Source organism: Anopheles gambiae, chromosome 3 (genome assembly GCF_943734735.2).
Source record: "Anopheles gambiae chromosome 3, idAnoGambNW_F1_1, whole genome shotgun sequence".
In the NCBI taxonomy this organism is placed as follows: Eukaryota; Metazoa; Arthropoda; class Insecta; order Diptera; family Culicidae; genus Anopheles; species Anopheles gambiae.
The window spans coordinates 91,171,686-91,193,388 of NC_064602.1; the positions used below are offsets into that span (position 1 = coordinate 91,171,686).

At 43.3% G+C, this 21,703-nt stretch overlaps 1 protein-coding gene across 6 annotated transcripts in view; it reads left to right on the forward strand.

Moving 5' to 3' along the window:
* Positions 1 to 21,703, forward strand: part of LOC133393876 (ankyrin repeat and ELMO domain-containing protein D) — a 68,131-nt gene that overhangs the window by 40,589 nt on the left and 5,839 nt on the right. For 5 of the 6 annotated variants that reach the window (XM_061660785.1, XM_061660784.1, XM_061660786.1 and 2 more), the window contains 3 exons: positions 17,141 to 17,277; positions 18,962 to 19,214; positions 19,309 to 19,565. In XM_061660785.1, the coding sequence (XP_061516769.1) occupies positions 17,141 to 17,277; positions 18,962 to 19,214; positions 19,309 to 19,565 (647 nt within the window). Of the gene's footprint in view, positions 1 to 12,525; positions 12,712 to 17,140; positions 17,278 to 18,961; positions 19,215 to 19,308; positions 19,566 to 21,703 lie in introns of all 6 variants that reach the window. The other variant, XM_061660788.1, reaches the window with a different exon arrangement.

Genomic DNA, 21,703 nt, shown 5'->3' on the forward strand with positions numbered 1-21,703 from the left:
TTTCAAAGTTATTCCTGATAGTTCAATAATATTAGGATTTGGATAAATTGTATAGTATTAGAAAACATTGACGTATACAAACCATTCAAAGTCAAGTCAATGCAGACAACAATCAGTAACAATTTTTTATTTGTTGAACTGAATCCATGTAGAAAGTGTCTAGTAATACAAAGTTTCGTTTGACAAAACATTCCTGAAGTACGTAAATTGTAATTGTAATTATAATTGTTTAATCTACTTTAATCTGATTGAGCTGGTCTCGTAGTACAGTCGTCAACTCGTACGACTTAACAACATGCCCGTTATGGGTTCAATCCCCAAATAGACCGCGCCGCCATACGTAGGACTGACTATCCTGCTATGGGGGGAATCAATTAGTCACTGAAAGCCAAGCCCACAAGTGGGTACAGGCAGGCCTTGACCGACATTGGTTGTTGAGCCAAAGAAGAAGAATCTAATTGTAAGTTTTTAATCTAATCTAAGATTAAAATAAATGGATAGATCAACTTACTTAATAACTCGTTTTGACGGCGGTTTTTAAAGGATTGCAATGAGGCTCCAAAATCAAAAATATATAGTTTGAATACGGTAGTTCAGTGATAATATTACCATTTGTTTTGATCCTTAGTATTTCGACGTATGATATGTCTCTTGAATAATGAAATAATTTAACTAACTAACAGGTGTTTTTGTTAAAAAAAAAACAATAATCCACATTTAGCTCCCGTCAAAGCTTTTAATCAATTATCAGGAATTCAATCTACCGCTCACACAAATCGCTCGCCTGACTCGCTCAAACATGCTACGACGGCCCGGTAAAAGACTTTCCACACCCTCGACAATATGGTTAAGAAGATCAAGGTGGATAATTTTACCTTCCCCACGCGCACTCAAAGCCACACTCGAAATTCCCATAGGGGGGGAGGAAAAAAAGCCACCCACGTCCTGCGACTAAGCTGCACGTGTAGCTTCAAGCAACCGTGAACGACAACTTGTACGTCGTGTTTTGGCATAGACTTCTCAACCGCGACAAAACTGCTGCCGCACAACTTCACTTTATCGTTGCAAATCGTAGCGACGGCAGCAAAAAAACGCACCCACTCACACACACACATACTGCTGTCACGTCTACGGCGTAGTTGTTCTTGGTGGATTTCTTAGGCCCACAGGTTCGCTCAACAGCGCCGTGCTTTCCGCACGGTAAGTAGCCAGGTACTCGAAAATGGCACCAGCACCAGTCTCGTTAGACGAGTGGATAAATTTACGTTCATCGTTTTTGAACCACGCTGCGTGCGATGGAAAACCCCGGGGTGGGTGTTTTCCTGGTGGTGGTTAAAATTTGTCCCAACTCTCAACGGTGTGTGGGTTTGTTCCCGAGCCGTTTTCGCGTTTCTTCCTTCTTTTTTATTTGTATAACCTCGGGCGAGAAAATCAACAAGACCTCCATCATGTCTGGCTGATAAGCGGCGGTACGCGGACATTCGTGACAGCGGTTGGTCCCTGCCCACCGTAACTGTCACAAGCAGATTGCACGTTTTTCGGCTTGCCAAAATGAGTCTCCCGTTCGCTTAAGAGTGACATACACCTCCCCGTGACAGGCCGCCACCCCAAAGGCAGGCAGTGTACAAAGTCAAGTGCGAAACTAAGTGTTACATGCAGGCATGTGATTTGCGTCTCTTCCTGTCTCCGTGCTTTGGGCGGTGATTATCCTACCGAAAGTTTTGCTCCACCACACAAAGTCGCTTTTACCGAACCGGGAAAGGTGTTCCTCTTCCTTTGGTACGACCACATCGGGTTAGCAACAACGGTAGCAGTGGTAGGAAAAAAGACAACAAAATCCCTTTAGCAACAACAAAAACACAACCATTCGGCATACCGATGGGAAGAAAAACTTGCGTTAGCCGTTTAGACGCCAGCGGTAGACACCGCCAGCACATCTTTCCTCTCCATCAACCCGTCCAGTCCTCGGCACGCTGAACCTTTACCAGTTCTTTCGCCGTGTTTATGTCGCTGCCTTCGCAGCAAACAGGCTTTCCTTCCGACGAAGGAAAGAAAAAACCAAAACTTTGTTTGTTGTCTTATTCGTAAGAATGATTATTAAACGCAAACACCCGATGCTTGGCATAGCTGGCATCGCTGGTACTCCGGACACCATTATTACCCCACGTTCATGCAAAAAAAAAACCGAAACGACGATGCCCATCTTTGCATCTTCACCGAAAATATAGCCCGTTTATCATTCACAATCGCGTGGAACGCGTTGCGGACGAAACTTTCATCATTTTGTAAAACGGCAGCACACCACGGTACGACGGTGTGCATGATTTTTGTGCCGAGCGGTTTTGGGAGTTTTTTCTCCTTCATTCGCGGAGTAAGGTTTTATGGAGCAATGTGTGCTTTTTGTGCACACTTTTGAAACTTCCGGCGTGTGTGTGTGTGCGTTGTGTTGGTGTTAGCTTCATCTTCTGGCTGGCTATAATTTCTACGCAATCTTCAAGAAGCCTTCCACATACAAGGCAGAAGAAATCATTTCCTTAAGAAGATTATTTTCGGAAGTCAGCTGCTTCGTCTCAACCTCAGTTAGGCGAAACAGGTTAGATGACGAGAGGAAGACGGAGCCATATGGTCATGCGAAGTGTTGTTTTGTTTATCTTGGATGAAAGTTTTGTAAGATAAATGTTGGGCTCTGCTTATTGCACTTGTTAAATCATCTCCACAAATAGTAGCTACCGTATTATCTATTTTAATGATGTCTGTAAAATTAGTTCGTTCAGATTTTGCAGGTGATGATGAACAATTTTAATTTAGTTTAATTTTAGTTCATTCGTTCAAGCAAACAGAGAACAAACGAGCGTACGGACGAATAAAAGAACTCAGCTGATTAGAATAAGAGAGACGTCAGCGTCACGTACTCTATTGTCAAAATCAGAGGTGATGCTGAAAAAGTTGGTGTGTCCAATACATGGTTGCTGACATTTAAGCAACCAACGCTTGGTCAATCACTTTGTCATGACTTTTTTACTGTGATCAGTTCTGCAACATATCTCTGACATAATCATGACAAATTCAAACTGAAACAAAATAATTTCAACATCAAGAGCTCTACTGTCATGATCTGAGGTGAGACTCAAACAGCTGGAGCGACCATCACATGCTTGGTGACATTTTGTGCAACCAACTCTTGGTCAGACACTTGGTAGCGACATTTCCTGTCGGTGATCATCACGCTAGTCTTGCGAGATATGAGCACGTTTTCTCGCTCTGTTTGACCCGACAGACAATCAAAGCAGACAGAGCGAGAGAGCATGCTCATTTTATTGGCGTGTGGTCGCCAGGTATATTCCAAGAATGTCGTGATTATCACCGACAGAAAATGTCGTGACTAAGTGAGTGACCAGGAGTTGGGTGCTAAACAAAATGTCACCAAGCATATAATGTATAATAATATACATATAATATATTGGTCCACCAACTGTTTGAGTCTCATCTCGGATCATCTCAGTTGTGTACGTGAGCTGATTTGAACTTTGTTTCAGTCATGAGTGTTGGTGACCAACACTGACCAACCAAGCCAGAAAAAATCGTGATGATGCTTGCGCAAGCTCATCTTGTCAGTCAGGGCATCGGATTTGACTCAATCACTCGCACGTTGCCTTCAGCATGTCATGACGCACTTTCATTGAGTATCAGCAATGAACTGTAAGCTGCAACGGAGATATTAATTGTTTTCGGTGGCGATTATCTCGTGACTCTCATGACATTTTCAGCACTGGATATCGCTCAAAAATGTGGCTAACATGACAGAGAATATAGAAAGATATAACGGAATAAAAGAAATGTCGTTCAGTTCAGTTAAAATAGACGAACTGAGCGAGCTGAGTATGGCTGCGTATATTATAAAATACAATAAAATAAGCTCAGATAGACAAGCTATCATGCTAAAAGGGAGCTCAGTACAATGAATCAATATCACACTGGCATGGGCATGTGCTGATTTCACGAAACAGTGTTAAGAATGATTAATTTGCCTCGTTTTCACCTTTGGATTTTTACATAATCCCTCCAACCACCAGATCCAAAGCCCTACCAGAGAAGCTCCATCAACGTCACGTCAAAAATATATCCCGAATGTCGATTGAATACCCCGTGGCAGCACCGCGTAACGAAGCACCGCGGCAAGCAAAACAAATACGCTGGCCGCGGCGATCCTGTCAAACCCATCCGTGCGCGCTATATCCCGTCACACTTCAGCGCAGTCCTGTATCACCTGTCAAACGCGCGACAGGAACCGTACCCATTCGACCCAGCTTCACCCTCCTACTGGGCTGGGTCGTATGGGTCGCACCGAAACCGAGGCAGCCTACGATCTTCCCGTTTGTGTTTTGAAAACAATATTTACGCTGTGCTTTCACCGTTGCCGAAAGCAGATGAAGTGGTTTCAGGTTTCGGGTAACTTCAGAGCGATTGAATAGGGTCCGGCGATGGGAGAATCGCCCGACCCGTCCGACCGCAACGCTACTCATCAGTGGTTGTCTACTATCGATGACAGCTGTCATTTGCACTGCGGTTTCGTACTGCGGTGAAAACGGCGATCGACCATTTTGCGATATGCCGTTGATAAAACTACACAATCTGTTCGCCAATTGTCTTGTCGGGCAGTACTTATCAGCACCAGGGAACTATTCTTACGACTAACGGATGAAATGATTGCTCAACGAACCGTCGCCGTGTAAAGCTACCATTACCATTGCGCTCCTTTCGCTACACCATTGTTGCTCACATTTATCGTTTTTCCATCGCATTTTTTGTGTCTCCAAACCGTCTCTGCGCTTCTTTGCTCCGACACTACCACCACTCGATGCGAACGGTTCATTAAAGTTTGACAATGGAATTATCGTTTCCATTCATTTCCAGTTAGCTCCAGCGACACTATTTTCAATTCGGACCAGTTTTCTTGTTCGCTGCGGTGTCTTGCCACTTGCCGGTGAGCTGGCAAAGAGCCGGTGGACATTAAATGTTTCGCTGTGGAATGTTATACTAGAAAAGGGAATTTGAATAGCAAAAAAAAACCCCATGCAACTAGCCACATTCTGCTTTTTCGAGCACTACATTCTTTCAGCCTCCAGTTGGTGGTACTTTTTTCGTGCCAGCACAAAAACGATCTACTTTATGGCCAGATATCCAAGGGTGTTGGAGAATACAGATATTGGAATGAAAACGAGCTTCTGTTTTAATTCAGCCATTCGGACAAAATTACATTGCGCCAGAAGGTATAAAGCGACAGTAAGCGACAATAAGGTTCCATTTGCTGCGAATTGAGCTGGGTTCAATATTGATTAGTTTGAAGAGAGTGTAGTTGCTGAAATGGTTTCTGACTGTGAATTTGTTAAATTTTATATGTCATTAAAAAATGACAACAACCGGTGCGGCTATTCGAGAAAATCTGCATCTATTCAAGCATTAATTTAAGGGAATATATAAACTCTTTCATTCACTAAAAAAACTAAATAAAGTAGATTTAAGATACTTTCAACCGATTCTGTAGCTCTTTTCTTGTTGAAAATAAGTCTTGAGTGATCTCATACTCATCAAAATCGAACCATTAAACTGCAAATATTGTCATTTAATTCTGTATTTTCTCCTTATATGCTTCACAGACTTATAGGATAGGACAAGAAATGTTGATTTTTAGTCTTGCAATTATTCGACCGTTTCAACTACGGTGATGGACATAGCTATGTTGAAGCTGTTTCTCATTTCTCATCAAAATCCCCCTTCCCACCAACAATAACACCTCCACAAAATACCATTTCTGATGCCAACCAATCCTTGTTATGACATTTGAAACTAAATTCTGATTCATCTACGGCCCCGTGCCCTAATTGACAAATTACTGTTTTGATAGTGCGAACAGCCGTTTTGCTAGATGATTAACCTTTGTCGGAAAGGGTTTGAGGCACGCATAATTCGCACACCATTTCTCAAACCTCAGGACGCACACCACAACCGACCGTCCCCTCAATGAAGCGTCCATTCACGTCAAATTGCGAAACCTTGCCTTTCTTATCCGCTCGTTTGGTGCTCGCGATCTAAATGGATGTCTGAGTGTCAAAAGTTTCACAAGCCTAATCACCGGTACCGGCCCATCCCAAAATTAGGCCCCCTGCTCCGCCCCCCCCCCCCCCAGTCGTGCCTTAATCGGCCCGGCCCAAACCAAGACCAAAACCACAATCAACCGCACCGGGATTGTACTCTAGCGTTCTACTCAGACTCTCCCGCTCTCTTGCACGCACGCAGTTGCTCTATGCTAGCGTACAACAAACGATTGTCACCCTTCAGTTGTCACAATAAATCTTGACCTGACAGCACACACACACACACCTAGACAGCCGACTTCGCCCCCAGCCGGGAAAGATGGAAAATCAAGCGAACGGATGATGCTGCCTTTGACGTACCGTTTCGGCTACCCGGAGCATCCGGCGTGACCTTTGGACACGCCGGGTCAGGTTGGCACACAGTTGGCACTCTTACTGTCATAATTTGTCACTGACGTTGCGGTTCCAAGCTGGACAGATGTGCTATCTACGAAGAAGCAGCAAACAAAAAAACCATAACAGTTTGATGAAACACACAACCTACTAATTGAGTTTGACTTTGCTTACGACATCGCAATGAAGCGTGATCTCGAAGTAAACATAATAATGTACATAAGGATCTCAAAAACATGTCTCTATTATTTCTCACACGCACGGGCGCATTATTGACATTCTTCAATTTTATGCTCCAAACATCGCCCAAATATAGCGCGGGTATCAACCGCCATCGACAACCCTGGCATATACCACCTGTCGTCAAGTACACGGTGTCATGGAGTGTGTAAACATGTACGTCATCACACCCATCACAGCCTCTGCCCTGCTCTGGTGGACCGTGTCTCCGGTAACGGAAAGATCGTGTTTTTCTCGCCTGACACAATTTTGTCACCGTCGTATGGGGTTGAGATGGATGCGCACCACACGGGAGGAGGGGTTGGTGGTACAGCTAGAGTTGAGGGAAGGGCCATGGTGTGCATTTTCTTTTCTTTTTTTCCAGCCCATTCAAATTTGTTTCAGCTCCCAATATCTCGGTCGGTTGGTAACACTCTTGGGGAGGGTTTTTTCTCCATTTTTTGGGACCGTTCCAAACCGAGTTGGGGTGGGAGATTTGAGAAGGGATAGAATATTTTAACATTAGCCAAACAACTACGGTACCTCTCGTTCGTCGCTGTCGTTGCTCGGTGAGATCGGCTATCGGCTAAATTTGTTAGACAAGCAGCGTACCAGCACCACACGACCGGTTCCGCTTACGTCGCGCTTTCCGGACGATGACAATTCTGGTTCATAAATGAGCTGTTGTGTGGAACCAATACTAGCAAAAGCATAACCGTACCACTACTCACTCTCCTACAATGGAACACTGACCTTCAATGAGGTACTTCATCGATGGTTTAATTATTGGAACAACGGCACAGCATGATTGGTAGCGAGGGAACCCATTTGGGGAGCATTGGGAGTATTGTAGCCGGAGTAAACCTTATCGTTTCTACGCTTCATCTGACCTCCAACCATTATCATTGGGTATGGGACAAAGGGGCCTTGGACAAAGGGCTCTCCCGTGCCACGATCGATCGCGTTATGAATGTTTCAGTGACATTTCTATTTCACGGTCACGCAGGCTAGTGCATGATACTGGTAAATGATACAAACATGGTTTATGATTTTTTATGGATCAATGTATTAGTCTGCCTGTATGCTCTAAGCAGTACACGGCTGTACTTGAGCAAGGTGCATTCAATGCTAGAAAGGAATTTGTTAAATACTCTCAGTAAACATAGTTTCAGAAATTTATAAAAGGATTGAAACTTGTACACACATGGCAGAAAATTGATTAAACTGTCTTGCAATGGTAATATCAACATCGTATACCATATCCCCTCGTCAGTTTGGCCCAATCACTTGAAAGGATTGCTTTGGCACTCTGCTGTGACAAAGAGGAAAGGGTTTTTCGCTTAAGTAGAAAATATTGAAAGCGATTAGGAAATTTAAAATCAAATCCATTGCATATCCCTCATTCTACGCGCATTTCCTATATCAACAAAATAATATTCGATATCGAAATGAAACATTTGCGACATTTTATTGGCCTACCAAACGGCATATAAGCTTCCAGTAGTCCCAAAAAAGGTCCCAAATCTGGGGCCAACCGTACACCACTCAAACAATAAATTTTATCTGATCTAAAAAGGAAAGGAAAAATATAAAACACACACACACGCACGCGTATCCATTTCGCCCTCCAAACCATTCTCGCATTAACCGGCAACGAAAAAAGGAGAGACTGTGTGCTCACAGCACGGGCAAAAGTTCGTACATTTTCAAATGAAAACAAAAAAAAAGCTACGCGTGGTGTCCTGCTCGAGTGATTTTTTTACGATCACAGCCGTCAAAATTTTATAGTGTTTCCTGCACGCTTTTTACAAACATTTTTCGAGTGCGTGCTACACACATCCACACGTAAACTGAAGAGAAAAAAAACACTCTTCAACCCGTTTTTTTTTTTGTTCGTTTTCGTTCATCCAAACCTTCATATTTATGAACGTAAACGATTGATTTATGACGGCCGTTCTCGTTTTTTTTTCAGTCTGTTTTTCTGTCTCCTGGCGGCAGACTCGTGTCGTGTCCGAGTCGGCCGGTAGCGTCACCGAATGGCTTTCTTACCTTGCGTTTGTGTTTCATTCCACACTGTTTGTACCGTTGACCACTGACAATGGTAATAAAATATCGCCGAAATTAATGACTTCATACCGCCTGTGAACCAGAGCACAGACACACAATCTCTGCTTCCGAGTACTTTATGTGTACTCGAGCAAAGGATTGTAGGTGATCCCGAACCTTTCATACAGTAATTCCAACCTTCCAAAACACCAAAACTCCATAAACCAACAAAACGTTGACCACACCACACACCTTCGTCGTTTACAGCTTTGACGAGCAACAGAGGAATCCGTTCGTTGAAACCAGTCGGGTGAAATGTTCATGCCCCTTCACTGTTCCATACGTTAGGGAATTTTGCGTGTCACCGGTCTGCACGTACCGAGCGCATCGCGGGGAGCGGTATGATTGATCTGCCTGGTCGACTTTGGTGGCCAACCATAATCGTAGCGTACGGTCGAACGTTACACCGCCGGCTCCCTTGACAGAGCACACGGGTTCGTCGTTCCCCTCGACGCATCGGATTTGTGTTTCTTTCGGTTCATTAGCGGCGCGTCGGTGTTTCGTATTCGGCTCGCAATTCCCCCGAGGCGGCAACTTATTTAATCAAGATCGTGTCACGCGAACGGACGGCAGTGTGCGGATTTCAAATGCGAAAAACGCCACTCGGTTGCTTAAATTTTATGGCAAAACGGTATAAAGCAGCAAGTCATCGCCCACTCTCGCCACCGAAAAGGCAAGAGCCGATTCTAAGGAGCAAAGATTAATGTGTCGAATTTTGGGACGACGCGTTTTGATGCTCATCAAGATTAGCGCGAACAGAGGCAGACTTAAAACAAAATGTCTCTCTCTCTCTCCCTCTTTCTCCAGCCAATCGGTACCAGCAGTCAGTTTGTGTCACTTTATGTCTTCATTTTAATTGGAAATTTTATCGTTTCATTGAGTTTATACGTTTGTGAAATCTTCAACATAAAAGAACGATGGTAAAAAGAATGGGAACATGCGACAGTTCTGTTGTAAGGGATTTGTAACCGAACAACGTACAAAGCTTGATTTTTAAACTATCATTTGCTGACATGTGTTGAGATTATACACTGATTCCTATGAATAAGCTATAAAATCACACATAAAAAACCATTTTTTATTAAGTTTCATCTAACACTGCAAGTCTATTTTGCTGCAGAAGCATACTTTATCGTACACGGACCTCCCCTGGCATCGTTCTCATCATCGTATCCGGGTCATTCAATACTCTGCTCATTATAAATCGTACCGCTTCCAATCTTAATCATCCCTATCACGTTCACTGCCATCTAATCCTCTGCCCCCCAGTTCTGTTTTCCCATTCTTTTCTTTCTCTCTCCTGTCTTGTCCCTCTTCCTTCCTTTCTCTCGACAGCGCTACTGCACTGCCTCTGCCCCGATCGAATGAAATAAAGCAACCTAACTGGAGATGGTGTGAGTGTGTGTGTGTGTTGCACGCAGGATGTTTTACGATGCAAAACTTAGTGGCATGACTTCCGCAATTTCAAGGCACGTTTTACTATCTTTTCCACTCCGCACGGAAGAAAATGGGCGGGCTAGTGCACGAAGAGTGAAAGAGTGAGCGCAAAAACGTAGTAAAAAAAGTAAACTCAGCAAAATAATGCGAAATGGAAGCAGCAAAATCCGTGCAGCTATGCATATTGCGCCAAGGAATGGCCGGACACGTGCTTTCATTGCAGACTCGTGCACTTGTTGCCGCATGTGCTGCCTGCCTGCCTGTGCCTGTCTGTGTAGCGTGGTAGCTCGGTAGTCAGGGTAGTGGTATTAGACAGCAGCAGCAAGCGCAAGCAAAAAGCGAAACATCGGCACAGCAATGTAGCTCAATTTCCCGTTTCCAATGTACCCCTTGTGCGATTGATTTTTTACCGCTGTTTGGGTAGGTAGTAATTAAAATAAAATGCTAAAGATTAGAATGCAGGCAAAACCGGTATGATGTTGAAATATAGTTGTTTGCTTTGCTTTGACTCGGTGATTGGAATCCGTTTGCTATTTATAGAGAGGGAAAAATGAGTTCAATTAAAATTGCTCCAATGGAAATTTCCGAATCAAAGACTCATTTTGATCATGAGCTGGATAAAAGTCAGATTAAAACATCAAACATAATGCTGCATAAATTAAGCCAGCCCTACTGGGTGGTCCGATTTGAACTACAAATTGCTTTTCACCGCCACAAAACGTCAACTACCAGGCGCCTCCATCGCATACCCGCGGTAGGCAATTTAATCTAAAATCGGCCCCATTTCCCCCCATATTTCCCGCTGTACCTGTAGTTGTTATGATTTATTTGCCACACATTAGCAGCGATAACATCAGTTTACAACCACATCCGTTGTTGATGCAGCACTTTTACCCGAGGAGTCGTTACGGTGCAATCAGTTTAATATTTCCCATCGCCTCTCTTTTAATGCGAAATGCAAATGCAAACTCGCAACAGGAGGCAATAACCATACCTTACCACGTGTGGAAGTAAGTGTGAACAGTGCATTTTAATGTTGCTTGTAAAACGTGGAGACACAATCAAATTTCATTAAACACATGGCTACAGGTTAAATTTATTTCAAACACCACCTCCATTTTCTGAATGGCGCAATTGTTAAGCCTTACATGCGATACATCCGGCACGCAAGGTCGGTATGGAGCTATAGAGTGATTAAATGCATACCTCCTCCACCACAGAGTGTTGTTCGAGAAGTGGCGTAAATAAGAAAAAATATGCAATCCAATTAAAAAGTCCTAATAGCTGCTGTTGTGCCAGCGAAGAGCGCATTACATCGCCACTAATGGAATGGGTTGAGTAGATTCTAGTGCATCATGTGTATAGTGCATTTTGTTCGAACAAAAAAATTAAAACGCAAAATTCCAGAGAGAGTAAGCATTTTAAGTATGATTTCTAGAATAGGTCATAGCAAGGAAAACAAAAAAAACTTTCCCCCCAAGAGACGCATTATTAAACTTTCTACATTGTATTGAGTTGTTTCTCAACTGGTAATCAATTCCGGCGTACGTGTACTACACGGGAATAAACCCAACAGTTTCTTAATTTAATAACGACGTAACTCACACGAACCTGCCACCGATCGGATATCCGGCCGGAAAAAGGCACTTTGATTAATTGGAACACCGATGGGAAGGAACGCGCAGGAATGGCTCAGTAACGATAATAGTACCGGTGCATTAAATTACATAGCCCAGCCGTACGTACATGCATTGTTTTACCTCGCTCGTGGTGCTTGCAATACTGGCAAATGGTTGGCAATCAATAGTAAGGATACAGGCAGTGTTTGTATATGGGATTTACCTTTCGTATGATTTCAAGATATATCCTACCGCATAATCTTATTGTACAATTTCTCTTTTAGGTTAAAGAATAATAAAAAATGAAGAAAAAGCAAATGTTACGATCACAGCAAACAAAAACTTCCAAAATGTACATAAAGCAGTACTGTAATACACCAAAATGTAACTAGATTTTCATCTCAACCCATATCCTGTTCACTAAGCATAACTAAACTGTTAACCTTTACACTCTCGTCCTTGTACAGTGTCTGAATCAGTTTGCAGAACAGATTTCGAAGCCTTCCCCACTACCAAACACAAAACACAAAATCCACACACACACCTACCCAAAAATCTAATAATTATGTACAAAAACCCCAAATTTTATGCCCGAAACAACCGGAGACGCGCCCAGAACCAACCGACATTTTCCCTCCCATATTATGTTCTTCCAGAGCTTCGCTGCACGCCCATTTCGGGCTTTACCTTACCCCCACAAACGCCACCCACCACCACGTACTCTGACATGGATGCACCAATGCAACCGCTAGTAGTCCGTAGACCCTCCGCGTCTATGATGAAATGGGGCCCAATTGCCGCTAACCGACGGGTGCCCGAGGCGGTGCCCACTGCCAGGCAAGGTTTGAACCGATTTTGAATGCTAACTCCCGCTCCCAGGCCCCGGAAAGCCAAAGGGCAACTCAAAAGCAATTAATTATTTTACACGATTTACCCGCACACACGCACACACATTTGCGGCTCCTCTTTTCCCCCCTTTAAACTGGCACTTGTGACAAACCGGACCCCGTACTAACACGGTAGCCTTGTGTGGATGGAAGTGCATGGTCGGTCATAAGTTCGCTCAAGTGTGGCTGGTTAGACGAAATAAGTACGTGATAAATGACACGCCTGCATTGCGAAATAATAGCTCCCCCGCCGTCGCTTTCGTCTCCGTGCTCGTAACGTTATCACGCGACTAAGAGATCACCGCAAAGATTAGCAGCAGCTTCCTCTTTATCATCAACCGCTTTTGTTGGCCGCATTGGCATCATCCATCACTGCTTCCGCACGGTTCCTCCTCTGCTTGCCGGCTTGTTTGTTTCTGCATTACTGTGTGCGCTGTGCGTTTCCCCCATGTGTGACAAATCCAAAGCTAACACACTTTTCCACCTTTTGTCCAGCTGAAAGTTGGTCCATTTATTAAGGGTTGTGCGTGTGTCGGCGAGGCCACACCATACGCTTGATTAGTGCTGACGATGTACACCTGAGAGGATCCGTAAGCGGCGACGGACGGACGGAATGTCTTGCCGAACATTGTTTATTAATGTTGTACATTAGTCGATGAATGCGGCGCTCGTGTGACACGATGCGTGATAAGATAGCATCAGTCCATCGTTTGCTTGCTATTATTTTTGGAACATACCGGAAATAGACACTGTACATACGTTTCCCCAAACGGGCCAGATCGTCTACCACTCTTACTTATCAGGCGCTACTACATTTAGTGCCTTAATGTTCCAAATGTCATTGCCGATCTCAACGACGAACATTTTCACGCCATCTTGGCATCTTCTACCACGCTTCGTTTGTCTGTGTAAATGAACTAAAATAATGTGTCGTCCGATGTCATCCGACGAATGACATACCCATTCGATGGGAACTTGCCCCCAATTACAGTTAAAGTCTCTTTACTCTTGTAATTAGGTTCTTCAAAAGACCCAACGATGTATATCCGTGGATTTCAAAAGTCCCGTCGTACAGTTGGCAAATCGTACGACATAATAACATATCCGTCATGGGTTTAACCCTCATATGGACCGTCACCTCGTAGCTAGGGTGAACTTTCCGGCTCAGGATGGAGGGTGGAAATATTCAGGATTGAAAATAATTATGTTGCAGTTCTTTTATTTTGAAATAGACACGCCATACAAACAATGTCAATAACAATGACACAACACCATGATAAACCATGTCAAACGAAAAGAAGGAAGCGATTTAAGGACGACCTCCGCTAGAGCGGAATGGTTAGCGCAACGAACGAAATACTTGATAGGAAACGCTTTACGATTAATCACCTGCTTAAGATGTTTAGGAACATAAAAACCAAGCTTATCGCTAATTTTCGGTCAGAGGTTTTCATGTTTGTGAAAGCCTCAAAGCCTTTTTGAGTTACATTCTATTACAATACATCGTAAAGTACTGGAAGTTATAATGGTTTGCACTAAAATTGCACAGGATAATGCCAAACATACTTTTAAATTCAAATGGAAATACGTTTGAGTAAATGGTTACAATTGCAGATAGAATATCGAACGACAGTTTTCAAGTATTTATTCCAAAATAGCTTGTCAGGTTTGATTTTTGCTCGCCTCGTTGAAGACGTCGAACACTCTTCAAGGCAGCAAAATAATTAATTTTTCGAACAACAAATACTCTTTCAAACATAACGTTTATGTCCTACTTCCGTACGTTTGTTTGTGCGCGTTTCTTTAGCACAAATATTAGAGCAATTTAACAGCGAAGCTTCAGGCACGCACACACACACACACTCTCTCTCTCCCGAACGCTTTGTTTGAACAAAATTTAAACAAAAGCTCGGTAAGCATATGCTTTCATATATAGCATATATGTGTAGCTGCAGCATGCTGGACGACACCAGAGGGCAAAGTGGCAAAGGGAGGGTGTAAAATAATGCACAAACAACCATCCAAAAGCCGCACAATACAGCCACACACACACACACAGTGCCTACTCCAACACGCCGGGCACACTCACCAACAGCGACATTAAAAATTTAGACCTTCGAGCCCAAGAGTGTGTGTGTTAGGCCTTTGGTTTTTTTTTTTGTCCTTTCGTTCATTCTATCTCGCTTCAGCGCGCGGCGGTGGTTTTTTTCGACCGATTGCTCAACCACACTTTGATGCGGAAAGTGTTGTCTCTTTTATCTCTATCGCTATCACTGCACCTGTGTGTGCGCGCCCTTCGCCGAATGACGACGTTGTTATGTTGACCAAACTTAAACTACTTTTCGCACGTGTTCGACCGGGGAACCCGAACGAACCGAGGCCGAGACCCGCTTAGAAGCCGTGCTACCATTGCACACGGAGCGGTTCGACCCTCTTTTGATTTTGTTTTGCCCGGTGGGGGGAGCTCTTCTTCCCCTTTTGGGCTCTTTTCTGCACTGCACTTAATGTTCAACGCGAAAGGCTGCATCCAAAGTTTGGGGCAATGTTACAAACGAATCGTTTGCAATGAAAAATGCAACGCGCCATACCTTCGCCCGACGCTCAAGCCGAGATTGTTGCCCGTCACTTTTTATTTTATTAGGTTCGAGGCGACCGAGAAACATTTGTTTCTGTTGTATTTTTTCCCTGCTTTTCTAAATAACAAAATCACTCCCACTTCCCCCAGCGGAGAGATAAGTGTATAAGTGTACTACTATCAAGCCTTTGCTTCCGCTTGGTAAGGCTATTTGGTGCTTTGTTTTTGTTTCGCTTTAGCTGCTTCCCCGTTTACCCCTGCACACAGCTGCACCATCCTGCCGTGACCGGAATGGGAATGATTTTTCGAGGTCAGCGAGGCCGATCCATACTGCAGGAGTACGGACGACACAGGTGCATTCGCTTCCTCGTACCATCATGCACCCAGTAGACACGGTGGAGACAGAATCGGAACGATGGGCTTTGGGGGACGGGGCGGCGTTCGATATTCGCTCGCTTTGATGTTGATAGTTCTAGTGGAGCGTATCATTCGGTGTCGTGATCGTTCCTGTACTCTACTGATCTAAATTAATAATCTGATTTGTAGGACGAGGGAAGCTAATGGAATAGTGCACGCTTTTTACCTTTTGCGTGCATGGGAAATTTACTCCAAATATGTTCGGCTGTTTTTTTTACGATGCACTGAATCTGTATATAACTATGATAATTGATTTTTGGGAGTGTTCAAGTGGGTCTAAATCCATAGACTGTTGTTTATATCTCATCCACATGATTCTGGACGTTTAGACAACATACACATTTTTTAAAAAGCGTGTTCATTTTTACCTAATTTAAAGCTCAATTATTTGTTACATACACATCATTTAATACATTCAATAATATATCACGCTTTGTAATGCAACTGATGCAACTTGTGTACTCATTTGTTTCTCATGAAATTCATAATAAAAGATCTAAGCTTCGCTTTAAATTGTAAATCGCTCCAAGCTATAAAAAAGCAATAATATCCAAACAAACACTGCATCACTCGCCGGTGCAATATTATCAGTGTACGATTAATCTTAAATTGGCTTCCCGACAACCTTAGACGGCCGCAGCTGTGCTTCTGCCTTTGCTAATCCTGTCTCAACGCAGAACTACTAGAAGCTTTCAGTGGAGTTACGCTGTATCAGCTTCCATACACGGCGAAGGCCACGAAACAACAATCCTTCTGCGCTCCCCTTGCCGAATTTACCTTCTCCAGTTTCCAGTGAATTATTATTGTGCATTCGAGATAATCGAAACGGCAACCGGATGCTTATTTTCGGTTCCACATTCTTCTCTCCCTCTCTCGCTCGCTCTCTAACCAAACCAGCACCTGCCTGGTTTTGCTTGATTTATTGCTATGGGCTTTTCAGAGGGGGTGTGCAGATGAGCTTTGTTGTTTTTTTGTTTGATTTTGTTTTCGTTTTTGTTTTTTGCTTCTTGTTTGCAAACCGTGCCGCTCTATGAATTACTCTATGAATATCTACTCTATGAATATGAATATAGACTGAGTGTGTATGTTTGTTTGTTTATTGTTTTTACTGTTCTTATTGTATCTTTTGTGTTTTGTTTCATTTCCGTGTTGCTGACTTGAATTGGAAACATTTTCCGGTTTGCTAGTTTCTGCCGTGCTACCGTCGCCGTTTTCACATGTTCTAACGATCCATTTTCTTTTCTTCCTTCCCTCCTCCCGGCGGTTGTGGCTGCTCCGATCTGAATGAATTCATTTCACACCTGGTGTCGTTCTGGGTGGTAAACCCCAAAAAACAAAACTCTCCTCCGCAAATAAACTTTCGGACCATTTGCGGACCAACGCGCGGCACAGTAAGCTTCGGCGGGCAGCCGGGCAGCGGTGGGTTCGTCAGCTCCCGCAGTGAACCGATCTCGCTGGCAACGCTGGATAAGGACTGCTTCATCATTCCGGTCCACAGCCTGGACCGCTTCCTGCCGGCAGGAATTCCGGTAAGTGTGCATGTGAACCATTCATGAGGGGATAATCTATTTTCCAGTCCTGCTTGTTTTTGCATTCTCGTACCGGTACTTCTATTGTTGCCTGCTTGCTCCACGTGGTTAGTGGATTTCTTATAGCAACAAAAAAAAAAGATAATGATTTGGCTCATGTTGCAAAAGGGCTTGAATTATTATATCAAAACATTTTCGTTTTTATAGCTTTTCAAAAGGATTTAAATAATCGCATAGAAGATACTCAAGCCATGGTGTCGTATTAAAATCGCGTTAGACATTTATTATAAGGTGTTTTGAAGTCTCTCTTTAAGCTTCAGTCTCTAAAAGATGGACCTTTCATTTTACATACATTATTTGCCTCTCTAAAATGAACGAAAGCATAAGTGAATCATATAGGAATTTCAACAAATTCTAAGCAGACAAAAAATATCTTTAGCTGATGAAAAGATAATTCTTTAATGCAAAAATGCTTACTGAACTTCTATCAAAACGTAACTTTCCCATTTATTCATACAAATTATCCCGAATAAGGATAATGTAGTAAGTCTTGTAGGCACTTTATGGTAATCCTAATAATGGGTCCCTTCACGATTCTAATCAGTCTTTTGATATGGAGTTTGACAGTTGGAAAAAACTAACCTGCGATTTTCAGCTTAGATTATTTTAGCCTCAAAGCTAGAATTAGATTCTAGTACCTGCTCGAAAAAATGGCAAAACAAGGTGGCGTTTTCATTTCTCTCAAGGTAGTCTCAAAGCATGTTTTGAGCATGTGAAACTGTTTTGCTCAAACAGGCTTTCTGGTAGCTTGAGGAATACACAAAACACTCTTAAAATCTTCATTCAGGAGTAGAAGCGATAAAAATCAACCTGCTAAATACTTACACCTTGGGATAAGCCCACCTGTACATTATACCCACATTGATACCTGCTCGAAAACTGCTCTACAATCCAAACAGTTGACAGGCTGAAATTCCAGTCTTCGATCTAAAAACGGAAAAGAGCCCAATGTTGGTTAAGGTTCCTCCCTTTTTTCAACACTATTTTCAAATTATAAATGGAATATCAATTGCTAATTAGCGTCAGCATTTCATTTGCATTCCGTTAAAGACCTAGTTTATTTCAAAATGTAGGCAAGTATCGTTTCATGCGCAAAGCCTCTATTAAAAAGAACAATACTCTAACCGTCTACAATAATAGTCCCATGGCACCGTTGCAAACTCAGTGTGTTATTCCTCCGACCAAAAGGGACAGTTTTCAACTCCACCAATCTGCCCAAGCGTGAGCTTGCCTAACTTCCATAACCCTAAACCAACATCAATTATGTAGAAACTGGGGAAAAAGAAGACAACAAGCCCCAATAACAACGTGCCACACACCATCCCAACACGCAGCACTACACTCGAAAAGCATGTAAATCTTTCCGAGAAAGAAATGTGTACATTTATTAACCCATTAAAGTTCCTCCCCTTCCCCCCCCCCCCCCCACACACACACACACACACACTCAAACATTCACTGGAAAGTTGTGCCATGAGATATTTTAATTAAAATGTTCCATTTCCTGCCCACGAGTGTCGTTGCCATAAATGCCCACAAATTTGTTCGCCGAATTCCCTCCAAATGTACTGCCTAGTCCCCGTTTCGAGGAGGCGATGTTTTACCTGTTGTCCCTTTCCTACAGCAACTACCGACGCCGGAAACGGCCGACCCGTCCCAGGTCGGGCCGCTCAGCGTGCTCGAGGTGTCCGATCCAAAGATCTGCATCCTAGCCCACCTAATGAGCCCGCTGGAACCGATCGATCCACTGCTGGAGTCGCCCCTAGCCCACCCGCTCATGAAGCAGCGTGCCGTCGCGTCCGAGCTGCTGAACGAGGTCCAGCAGGGCAACAATGCCGTCGGCGGAATGCTGCTCGCCAACATGGAGCGAAGTTCCGGTGAGTGTGTGGCAGAAATGCGAAGCTCCTTCCAAAAACCGCACGCACCCTTTCTATTCAACATTATTTATTTTTTCCTTTTTTTTTCTTGCAGCCGAATTTCCCTTCATCGCTTACTATGTGATAAACACCACCCAAACCGATCCCGCCATGTTCTACACGGGTGTGCGCGGCGCTTCGCTGTCCAAGTTTGAGCCGAAAAACACGCGCTACACCGCAGCCCACACGCTCGACCTGTACAGTGAGGTGGCGTCCATCTGCCGGCCACCGCTAGCGCTCGCCCCGAACGAGATCGGCAGCGTGAAGAAGGGCCAAACGCCCTCCACCGGGTATATCATTAGTGTCTACAAGGTATGTCGCAAACCGGCCCTTTTTACGAACTTCCAAACGTATCTCGCTCCTCCGTTCCCTCCTCGGCTGTACATCTCTGCAGGATCTCTACCTTGTTTGGTGAGGCTCGCCGGTTAACCGTACCACCACTTCCGCACGATCAGGTCAAAAAGGATGCAACGGTGTGTTGGAATTGAATTACAGACCAATCACGTCCGGTCATCACGTTCCGGTCACGACCCTCGAAGGACTAATGTATTCTTCCTTCCTTCCTATTTTGCCGCTACGGGACTGGATCGAAAGGATAAAAGCCCGTTTGATTATCCTGTGGAATGTTTCCCCTTGTCAAAGTTGTTATTAAATATTCTTATTAAAACTCTTGACATAAGTACGTTTAGGTTGCTTGGTGAAATTCTTAGCACTTGCCTGCTGTTGGAAATTAATGTTAGGACATGACGTGTGATGCGTGACCATGGCGCAACCAACTCGTCATTCTTCAAAGGTATTCGAATGGCGTTGGTCAGTTATTGAGTCCAAAATATACTTTTAATCTCTTTTGTTACTTTATCGTAATTTGAGAAGCCTTAGTCAGTGTCCCATCGACCAGAATATTCAGTGGTTCGGTGTAATAATGTCTAGGACATACATCAGGTGTAGCATTACTGGGAATTCCAGTGTTTCATGGTATCTTTTCCCCAATTTCCCAGCTTTTGGATCACTTCCATTGCTTTTCATCGGTGAAAGAATACTTGATGAGATACTCCAAGTTTCTTTGCGAATTCTTGATGTGTTGATGTGCAAGATCTTCAACAAGTCATCGATACTAGTTGTCTATCATCAAATTATTGTGGCGTCCTAGAACGTTTTGCGTGATCTAAATCTAAATCACATTTTTCTCCATAATTTCAATGGTTCTCCAACACACAATGCATTACAAAAGGAGGCATCTTTGGAGCTTATATGCACAATGTTTTATCCACTTTAGCAAAAACACAAATAATTGAAAAGAAATGCCAAAACATTGCTCGACAAAATAAACGACTTGCCTGATTAAGCAAACATGTATTAAACAAGTGACGATATCTGGCATCAAACCGAAATTATATATCCTCCCAATAGATTAATCTAAATTGACTTTTATCAAAACTTAGGTACACACAACTGTTCTAAACTGTTTAAGAGTGTATGGCACGAAAACAAATTCACACACATTACTGAAATTAAAACACAGAGGACGACAGTTAACTTCTTCTTCACTTCTTTTACCTCCTAGCATTGGGGCAAAAACTTTGTCTCTCCAATTTTAGCTCCATAATTTATCATTTCACCAAGAATACACCGCAAAGCAAAAGCTTTGCCCCAAAACTTTGTCCCAGCTGTACAACCGAAAATTAATATCCCGATTTGCGCTCGCCCACTTCGCCAAAGTAAAATCAATTCCCCTCGATGGGTTACTTCAACGTGCGCCATTACTCGGACTTCCACTCCACTTGCTTCACCCCTCCTGCACCTTCCAAGAAAGCTTTCACACTTCACCGCGGTGTGATAAATGAATGTTTTGTCGCTTCCACCATTCAGCTGTGTGTGTTCAGCGTTTAGCAAAAGCGTCGTGCGGAATGGAAACGATGGCCCGAGGCTGCTGTTGCTGCTGTTTGCCAAACGGAAGCAGAATTTTAATGTTATCTTCAAAATGTATTAAAGGATTCCCGTTCGCACGGAGTAGCTAGCTCCCTCCTAGACTCGGTTTGGTAACGCTTCCCGTTCATTTTTCTGTTCGGGCAAGAGCAATTTAAATGCTTGCCATGTAAACTGTAACCAGCTGTTAAATTACTCCATCAGTTTCGATATATCTTTTTTTTTTGGAGGAAAAAGGTAAAATGGAGGTAAAATGTGCAACGTTCTTAAAATTAGGACCGTAAACGTGGAGAGCTCGTAAAGTTTTACGATCAAATCGATCTCAATCTAGGCCCGATTTGTTGGCGGGTTAGAGAGAAAGTCATCATAATTTATGACATAAAAGATCTACTGCTCAAATTATCGACTCTTCATAACCTAACGTATATTTTTAAAGAACTTACCTTTTACCTTTTTTCCATTAAACATGGCTGGCTGAAAGTTGTTATAAAAAAACGATGCTGCCGCGATAAAAACTGAACAAG